This window comes from Etheostoma spectabile, chromosome 1, assembly GCF_008692095.1.
Source record: "Etheostoma spectabile isolate EspeVRDwgs_2016 chromosome 1, UIUC_Espe_1.0, whole genome shotgun sequence".
Classification (NCBI taxonomy): domain Eukaryota; kingdom Metazoa; phylum Chordata; class Actinopteri; order Perciformes; family Percidae; genus Etheostoma; species Etheostoma spectabile.
In genome coordinates this window covers 23,422,366-23,432,263 of record NC_045733.1, presented here as the reverse complement: position 1 = coordinate 23,432,263, position 9,898 = coordinate 23,422,366, and the positions used below count along the sequence as shown (strand labels likewise).

Genomic DNA, 9,898 nt, shown 5'->3' with positions numbered 1-9,898 from the left:
GTGTGTGTGTGTGTGTGTGTGTGTGTGTGTGTGTGTGTGTGTGTGTGTGTTGTAGTTTCTCTGCTTCACCACCAGAGGGAACCGTTATCAAGTGAATATCCACAGAGACCAACGACAGCAACAGCACAGCGTCACACTGACAAACACAACTAACAAGGACTGGAGAACACACAGTCACTTTCTTTTCTTCCATATTTGTTGTTTTTCCATCTTTCTATAGGCAGCCCAAAATATCCAATCACATCAGAGAAGATTTCACAGACTTGTGGGATATGTTCCGATGTGTTTCTGCAACACTAAATAAAATATGAATGTGCTCTGATATCTAAACGCTGTGGGAACATCCGAGTGTTTCTGCTGAGTCAGGCGCCGGGTGGGAGCCGGGGCTGCTGTCTGCCGAGGGTAACTTACGGGTGATGCAATCAGTCGGGTTGGGCATCGTTTGGATTTGACTAGGGGGACCAAACGTCCTCTTTCGCCTGGACATGTCCACTTTTTACGTACTGTCCGGGGCGTCATGAAAATGTCCGGTTCCCACTGCTTTCATGGGACCATCAGCATTAAGCGTGTTCTTAAATTTACTTGCGCTTTGCACACAATACTACGGTAATTTACTGTGACGTATTTCATGAGAGGCTGCCTTATATATATTATACTCCATTAGATATTATTCATTTTTCAATTCTATTTTATTTATAGTATCAATTCATAACAAGAGTTGTAGGCACAAACTCCTGGCAACACATTTTGTTCTGTTTTAGCTCTTTGCAGCTTGTGTTTCTCACCGAAAAACCTGATTTCATTACAGGGAAACGGTTTTAAGAGATATTTGGTTAAAGCTGGATTTTGAAGCTGACACAGAACAGGTCATATACATTATTTCATATTTATTTATTTATTTTAAAAGAGCGCTATTATTTTGTTACAGATTTTATTTCATTACATGAGTTATTTTGCACCATTGAGGCATAATAAAGCATGTTCATTAACCTCTGAGAAGCCGCTCTGAATTTGTGTCTCGAGGCCGGACGAGTTTCTTCTTTTTTGGAAATCCAAACATGATCACCCGAGATCTGAACAATTCTGATTCCGGTTCTCAGTGACTTGTGATTCTTTGAGGGGGGGGGGAGGGGGGGGGCGGGGTGGGGGGGGGGGGGGGGGGGGGGGGGGGTGGGGGGGGGGGGGGGGGAGATTAAACGGGTCCACATGCGTATTTACCCCAGAGGAACTTGAGATTATTCTGAACTGGATTTATACAGTTGGTTAACCGGGCTTTTTGCAATGGAAGAATGGCGTGCGGCCGGCGTTCGTAACCCAAACTTACGAGTTTTCAATTTGAAAACGACGATCGGATTCGACACCAACATTTTTTAATTTCGATCCCAAATTGGAACCGTTTTCTCGATGCCCAATCCCTAGTAATCCCCTTCAGCTGAACATCTACAGCTCAGCCTTACCATGTTAACATGTCTGTGTGTGGTGTGTGTTAAGGTTTAGGCCTGTAGCGGTTGTCATGGTTATGGTGTAAGGTGGGTGGGGGTGGTTAAGGTTAGGCCTGTTAGGTTTATGGTTAAAGTTAGGTAAGGGGCTAGGGTATGCTTATGTATTTCAATGACCTGGTCCCACACAGATAGTGAGACGTGTGTGTGTTGTGTTGTTTAGAGGCAGGGGTAGTATGGGTAGCTCTGTAGTGCGTTTTGTGTGTTATGGTGTGTGTGTGTTTGTGTGTGTGTGTGTGTGTGGTTTGTGTGTGTGTGTGTTGTGGTGTGTGTTGGTGTGGTGTGGGTGTGTGTGTGTGTGTCGTGTGGTGTGGGTGTGTGGTGGGGGTGTGTGCCAGCGCCATGGTATGTGCCGGGCCATGCGCACGTGGCAGATGCCAGTTTGCTATAAGTCAGTGTGCGAGCGGGTCCCACCCACGGTGGGCGACAGGAGATTGTCTGTGCTGTGGAGGAGTGCCAGGGGAGGGCCGGGGGTGGGTGGAGGCGTGAGGACGTGGGGGCGGGAGCGGGGTGGGGGGGCGGCGGGTGGCGAGGGACCTCCACTTACAAATCTTGGGCGCTGGATCCGGGCTGTCGGACTCTGAGCAGCTGGGCCTGGATGGTCTCCACCACGCGCTTGAACCGCCGGCTGGGACCTGGAACAGTCGCTAGGCCTCGTTAGCGCTCCCACACTAGCATGCTAATTAGGAGCTAAACAGTTTTAGTACATCCGAAAAACCTGAGAACGAAACCAGTAGTACGCGACTTGCGTACTAATTACTGTAAAAAAAACACTACGCTAGCAAAAGTATCCCACAATGCATTGCGTTGCGGTTGGAAGGACAACGTTCATAACAGACAGAAACCGAGGAGCTCTGTAACGTCAACGACGTCTCAATTTACATTTCTACATATTTCCTCTCATTCCCCCTGCTCTGGCCTTTCCCCCTCTCATTCCTCCTGTTCTGGTGTTTCCCCCTCTCATTCCTCCTGCTCTGGTGTTTCCCCCTCTCATTCCCCCTGCTCGGTGTTCCTCTCATTTCTCTGTCTGTTTCCTTCCCCCTCTCATTCCCCCTGCTCTGGCCTTTCCCCCTCTCATTCCCCCCTGCTCTGGCCTTCCCCCTCTCATTCCTCCTGTTCTGGTGTTTCCCCTCCTTCTCCTGCTCTGGTTTCCCTATTCCCCCTGCTCTGGTGTTTCCCCCTCTCATTCCTCCTGTTCTGGTATTTCCCCCTCTCATTCCCCCTGCTCTGGCCTTTCCCCCTCTCATTCCCCCTGCTCTGGCCTTTCCCCCCTCTCTTCCTCCGTTCTGGTGTTTCCCCTCTCTCATTCCCCCTGCTCTGGTGTTTCCCCCCCTCTCTTTCCTCCTGTTCTGGTTTTCTTCCCTCTCTTTTCCCCTCTCATTCCCTCCTTTTCTGGGGTTTCCCCCCTTCATTCCCCCTGCCTGGCTTGGTTCCCCTCTCATTCCTCCTGCTCTGGCGTTTCAGCCTCTCATTCCTCTGCTCTGGTGTTTCCCCCTCTCATTCCCCCTGCCCTGGGTTTTCCTTATCTCATTCCCGCTCTGTGGCGTTCCTCCCCACTCTCTTCCCCTGTCTGGCTTTCCCCCTCTCATTCCCCCTGCTCTGTCGTTCTCGTCCCCCCCCCTCATATCCCCCTGGTCTGCGGTTCCCCCCTTCTCATTCCCCTTGCTGCTGACGTTTTCCCCTCTCTCATTCCTCCTGCTCTGTGATCTAACGGGTTGCTGCATGCCGACAACCCTCACTGCTCTGTGATCTAAGCGGGTCCTGGCATGCCGACACCCTCCCGACCTCCTCTCTGTAGATCTACGGGTTCTGTGCATGCCGACAAACCTCCTGCTCTGTATCTAGGGTGCTGCAGCCGACCCCCTCTCTTGTATCTAGCGGTGCTGCAGTTGCCGACACCTCCTGCTCTGTGATCTAGCGGGTGCTGCATGCCGACACCTCCTGCTCTGTGATCTAACGGGTGCTGCATGCCGACACCTCCTGCTCTGTGATCTAGCGGGTGCTGCATGCCGACACCTCCTGCTCTGTGATCTAACGGGTGCTGCATGCCGACACCTCCTGCTCTGTGATCTAACGGGTGCTGCATGCCGACACCTCCTGCTCTGTGATCTAGCGGGTGCTGCATGCCGACACCTCCTGCTCTGTGATCTAGCGGGTGCTGCATGCCGACACCTCCTGCTCTGTGATCTAGCGGGTGCTGCATGCCGACACCTCCTGCTCTGTGATCTAGCGGGTGCTGCATGCCGACACCTCCTGCTCTGTGATCTAGCGGGTGCTGCATGCCGACACCTCCTGCTCTGTGATCTAGCGGGTGCTGCTTACCTGAGAGCAGCGTGAAGGTGACGGAGTAGATCCCGTTGTCCTTGGTGGCGCTGGTGCTCTCCGTGTAGGTGATGTCCACCTGGAACTTCACGGGCTTCTGGAAAACCGTCGGACCGGCCGTGGACTTGTACTCCGCCCGGAAACTGGTCTGGGAGATGACGCTGTGGCTCAGACTGGGGATCTGAGGGGGGGGAGAGAGAGAGAGAGAGAGAGAGAGAGAGAGAGAGAAGTGATGTTAGTGATGGTGTTACATAGTCTGTCCACCAGAGGACGCTCTGTTTTTGTTCAAAAGACTTTAAGTTTCATATCTTAAGTTTGTATTTTTCTACATTTTATTTATCCAAACTTTAATATATTTTGATGTTTTGTTGTGACAATAAAGCAAATTATTATCATGTTATTTTAGTGAGAACTCATAAATAACTAAAAATAACTAATGTTAGGGACATCTGTTTCCGTTTTGTAACGCGTTTCTGGATTTTTTAAAAAATATACATCGGCCGATATGTCGGAATATCAGATTTTTAAATAATCAAATATTTGTATCGGTACTGGCCTCAAAAATCCTTTATTGGTCGGGCTCTAGTCCAAAGAGCTCTGGTTCGAGCACAGTTGCCTTTAGGTTAGGTGCTTTGCTCAAGAGCACCTTGGCAGTGCCCAGGAGGTGATCTGGTGCCTCTCCAGCTACCAGTCCACCACCAGACTTTGATCAGTACGGGAACTTGACTAGCAACCCTCCGGTTCCCAGGCCAACTCCCTAAGGACTGAGCTACTGACCCCCCACCGCTAAGTCTCCCATTGCCTCCTCCACTGAGTTGTGAAAGAGGGACAGTTGAGGACAGAAGAGACAAACGGGCCACAGACAGAAAAGAGTGATTCATCAGACAGGAAGAGGAGAACAGACGCTAGACGGAAGAAGAGGAGACTCACGGAGAGGAAGGCGTGGACGATGTCTGCCTTGATGGAGCTGAGAGGTTTGTCTCTGATCACGATGAAGATCTGCTCCTCTTTCTCGAGGTTGATGAAGTTCCCGAACCACGACTTCTTAGCCAGTCTGCGGGGAGGAGACGCAACGTGCATCAGAACAACATATACAGCTGAAGTAGATTAACTTGGACAGAAATTGCACACAAAAATACAAAATACAAAGCCTTCCAAAATGTTCAGTGACTAATCTACAGACATGTTCGCCAATGGGTCCCCAGTCTGGAGGAGAATGTGACAGAACTGCGTACAGGGTCGGCCAAAACAGGGATTAGGTCGTGTCATGACTCAGATACCCTACACATGTAAATCTATACGTCAGGTTACGTAAAGCAGCAGAGCAGGTAGGTACCCCGACGCTGAATAACATATGACTTTCACTGGAGCCTCATGCTGTCTATGTATCAGCTGAACTTTCATCCGAAGGCGGACGGCAATAAAGCTAAGTCTAAGTCTGGAAGCGCTGCAGAAATCAGCGTGGTTCTGTCCAGATCTGAGTCTTAGGGCCCCCTGTACACCGCCTGCAAGGTGTTAAAGTGGCCTTTCTGTCACATGTCAGTTGCGTGTCAGTTGCGTGTCAGTTGCGTGTCAGTTGCGTGACGTTTTCAATGTCTTTGCACACCAGGAACATGTCTGACGCTATAAAAATGCAACCAGTGCTTCATATTAAACAGATATAAATACTGATTTGAAAACAGCAAAGACAATGAAGGTAGTCGAAATAGGCTACAGAGTATGTCATTGTGTATTGACAGAAAGCAATATTTAAAAATCAATAATTCATTTTTATTCATATTTTTTAAACTGCAAAATATCGGGCGCCCGGATGGCTCAGTTGGTAGAGTGGGCACTCATGTATATATATATATATATATATATATATATATATATATATATACATATATATAGAGAGAGATTTACTCCTCGAAGCAACGGTTGCGGGTTCGACTCTGACCGTTACCCTTCTCTCTCCCCTTTCATGTCTTCAGCTGTCATAATAATAATAATAACAATAATAACAATAATAATACATTTTATTTATAATGCACTTTTCATCAATAGATCTCAAAGTGCTACAGGTAAAAAAAAGAGAAAAATAAAAACAAAAATGAAAGAATGAAAAAGAAAATAAAACTATTCTTAGAAGAGAGGATAAAAAAACATCTAAAGGGACCAAAAGCTTTGCTAAAAAGAAATGTTTTAAGGCCTTTTTCAAAACACTCAGTGGACTGAGGTGCCCTCAGGGTGTCAGGTCCAAAATAAAAAGGCCAAAAACGCCCTAAAAAATAATCTTCCTCTGCTAACGTCGGATACCTACACAGCTAAAAGACGTTTTTACCACCACGGATGATAAAAACGTCTTGGCAACCTTTACAATGAGTTTGTTTTTGATTTTAAAAATGATCTAAATATACAATCGCTAAAACCTAACGTTTTGCGAGATCTCGCGAGAGTTCGGCCCTGAGACACAAATACGTCTCAAACTAAGTTACTTTTCTCCTGATGTGTCCGTCTGTAAAACGCCATTTTAGAGTCAGAATGTTCTGGAGATACGTGGATGACTTTGGCGAAATAATCTGTGTTCATGTCCACTTCTCCCGTTGGAGTCAAACACTCAGGACCTGCCGGTGGTCCCCCAAAAACACCCACGGGACACGCAGACAGGAAGTCACTCGGGGTCGTCTCTGGTGTCTTTGGTTCTAGGAGATCTCTGGGGATACTTACTCTGGAGACGAGTCTGGAGTCAGACTGGACATGTCTTCCTGGGTGGGAACTGTGGAAAGAAGAGGTCAAAGGTCACAGAGTTGAGTTGGAGGGGGGTCATCTCTTTCCTACACAGATGTATGGGTATTATGTATTTTATTTCTATGTGCTTTGTGTGTTTTAATTTGGAAATGTTTCACATGTGTTTTTTTATGACAGTTTGAAAACCCTTCTAGGGACGGGCATTGGAAACAGCTATATATATATATATATATACTGTATATATACTATATATATATACATACATACTCTACATACATATATACTCTACATAGATATATACATGCATATTAACACTGTTATGCTGTACAACAAATGTCTCTGATTTAGCATCTGTCCCTATTCAAAGAAAGCCCTGAAAGAAACTAGAAAATATCCCCATTTAACAAGCTGGAATCAGAGAATGTGTACTCTTTTTTCATAAAGAAGACTCAAACTGAAATACTATCTGTACTATATGTATATTTTTTTCTTTTACTGGCCATTATAAATGCTGATATCGAAATGACTAATATTGGCCGATGATATCGGCCTGCTATAATATTGGTCTAGCTCTACCAGTCAAACTGTCAGGGTGGGGCTTTACACGATGATGGACAGATGATCAACAGTAACAAAACAAGGACCAGAGTCCGGTCTAGACCTGCTCTTTATGGAAAGACCTGGGAGATAAATAACATCCCAGAGTCCGGTCTAGACCTGCTCTTTATGGAAAGACCTGGGAGATAAATAACCTCCCAGAGTCCTGGTCTAGACCTGCTCTTTATGGAAAGACCTGGGAGAAAATAATCCCAGAGTCTGGTCTAGACCGCTCTTTGAAAGGACCTGGGAGATAATACATCCAAGTCCTGGTCTAGACCTGCTCTTTGGAAAGACTGGGGATAAATAACATCCCGAGTCTCTGTCTAGACCTGCTCTTTTAAGAAAGACCTGTAGATATAACATCCCAGAGTCCTGGTCTAGACCTGCTCTTTAAAGAAAGACCTGGGAGATAAATAACATCCCAGAGTCCTGGTCTAGACCTGCTCTTAAAGAAAGACCTGGGAGATAAATAACATCCCAGAGCTCGTCTAAACCTGCTCTTTAAGGAAAGACCTTAGGTTGGCCACAATAAAAGGCCACTCTAAAATACGCAGTTTTACTGTATTGTAGGGGGGGGTCCAAAAACCAGTATCTGGTGTGACCACCATTTGCCTCACGCAGTGCAACGCATCTCCTTCGCATACAGTTGATCAGGTTGTTGATTGGGGCGTGTGGAATATCGGTCTATTCTTCTTCAATGGCTGGGTGAAGGTTTCGAAAGATTTGTGAACAATGTTTGAGAGAAATAAGCCTCTTGTGTAACAATGAAAAAGTCTTAGATCTTTGAGTTCAGCTCATGAGGAATGGCGGCAAAAACAAAAGTGTGCGTTGTGTCTATAATTTCCGTCAGTGTGTATAATCTGTGCGTGTAAATGAGTTCATCATGGCCCGTGGCATTAAACTACCTCAACTAAAGCAGAGCTGAGGCAAATGTTGCGGCCCCTGTAATGAGATCGTTATCTCAGGTAGTTAAGGCGGCTGGTTCTCCTGATAAGACCGGCAGCAGGTGAGCCATCATGTCTGGACCTATTCCCCTGAACTACGAGGACGCAGTTTGATACATGAACACGCTCTCTGCTCAGTACATTATCATACACCAGGGCTGTAGTCAAGACCACCTTAGTTGAGTCCAAGGCAAGTCCAAGACCAGGATTAGTTGGTCCAAGACAAGACCGAGTCCAAACAGGTTCAAGTCCAAGACAAGGCCAAGTCCAAAAAGGTTTGAGTCCGAGTCAAGGCCGAGTCCAAAAAGGTTTGAGTCCAAGACAAGACTGAGTCCAAAAAGGTTTGAGTCCGAGACAAGACCAAGTCCAAAAAGGTTAGAGTCCAAGACAAGACCGAGTCCAAAAAGGTTAGAGTCCAAGACAAGACCGAGTCCAAAAAGGTTAGAGTCCAAGACAAGACCGAGTCCAAAAAGGTTTGAGTCCGAGTCAAGACCGAGTCCAAAAAGGTTAGAGTCCAAGACAAGACCGAGTCCAAAAAGGTTTGAGTCCGAGTCAAGACAGAGTCCAAAAAGATTTGAGTCCAACTTAAGACAGAGTCCAAAAAGGTTTGAGTCCGAGTCAAGGCCGAGTCCAAAAAGGTTAGTGTCCAAGACAAGACTGAGTCCAAACAGGTTCAAGTCCAAGACAAGACCGAGTCCAAACAGGTTCAAGTCCAAGACAAGACCGAGTCCAAAAAGGTTTGAGTCCGAGTCAAGACAGAGTCCAAAAAGGTTTGAGTCCAACTTAAGACAGAGTCCAAAAAGGTTTGAGTCCGAGTCAAGGCCGAGTCCAAAAAGGTTTGAGTCTGAGTCAAGACCGAGTCCAGGACAGAAAAAAGGTCTTATGCATGACCGTCTCAAGACAATCATTTTGGATTTCGCTTTCCCTCCAATGTTATTATCAACATGATAAAGACACCTGGACTCAGTCCAAACCAAAAGCCCAAAAGCCAGATCTGGCAAGACCAGTGGCCGAGACCGAGACAAGTCAGAGTCCAAATACTTGCGAGCCCGAGACAAGTCCGAGACCACAGAAGTATGGTCTCGAGTCTGGACTCCAAGACCGGTTTGAGTGCAAAAAGACAAAAGCTCTCCATCACACCAAAACCAGCCATATCCTCCCCATCCCAACCGTTGCATATTGGACAGTTAAGGTCATTAATATAGACCGTTAATAAAATAATACCAGATAAATAAATAAAAATGAAAAATCAAGTGTAAGTATCAAGTATGAGGAAAACCGTTGCAGCTTGTATGCAAATAGTTAAGAAGCGACACCTTAAACTGGTGAAGAGGAGATAGCTCTAAAAGATCTATACTGTCAAAACAAAAAAGGGCAAATTGGTCAAAATGAATAAATCAGAGGACATTAACTAGTATTTTTTAATTTAAATATTACCTATTTTAATTAGGTCTAATGTGTATAATATGCAGATATGTTTGACACTGATTGTACTCAATTTATTGGCTTTTCTGAAAATGTTTCAGTCTTCATATTTTCGCAATTTCACATTAAAATGCATATTATTAAGTTGTTCTACTCAAAATATGAGTTAGTTCACTAAACTTGCAAAAAGTAGTTGGAAATGTTTTCTTAATTTTATTGAGTTAGATCCAAGTAACAGTTTTGAATTTAAAGAAATTACAAAAATTAAAACCCAATATTTTCATGAAACTCTTTGTAACTTTGTGATATGATACTCCCCCCACACACACACACAAACACACACACACACAAACACACACACACACACACAAACACACA

The 9,898-nt window shown here is 45.7% G+C and overlaps 1 protein-coding gene across 1 annotated transcript in view; it reads right to left on the bottom strand.

Moving 5' to 3' along the window:
- LOC116689200 (serine/threonine-protein kinase BRSK2) overlaps positions 1 to 9,898 on the bottom strand; it is a gene marked incomplete in the record, with an annotated part of 273,622 nt that overhangs the window by 20,593 nt on the left and 243,131 nt on the right. Inside the window, 4 exon segments of the mRNA XM_032515617.1 lie at positions 2,087 to 2,134; positions 3,822 to 4,002; positions 4,752 to 4,875; positions 6,531 to 6,579. Coding sequence (XP_032371508.1) covers positions 2,087 to 2,134; positions 3,822 to 4,002; positions 4,752 to 4,875; positions 6,531 to 6,579 — 402 coding nt within the window.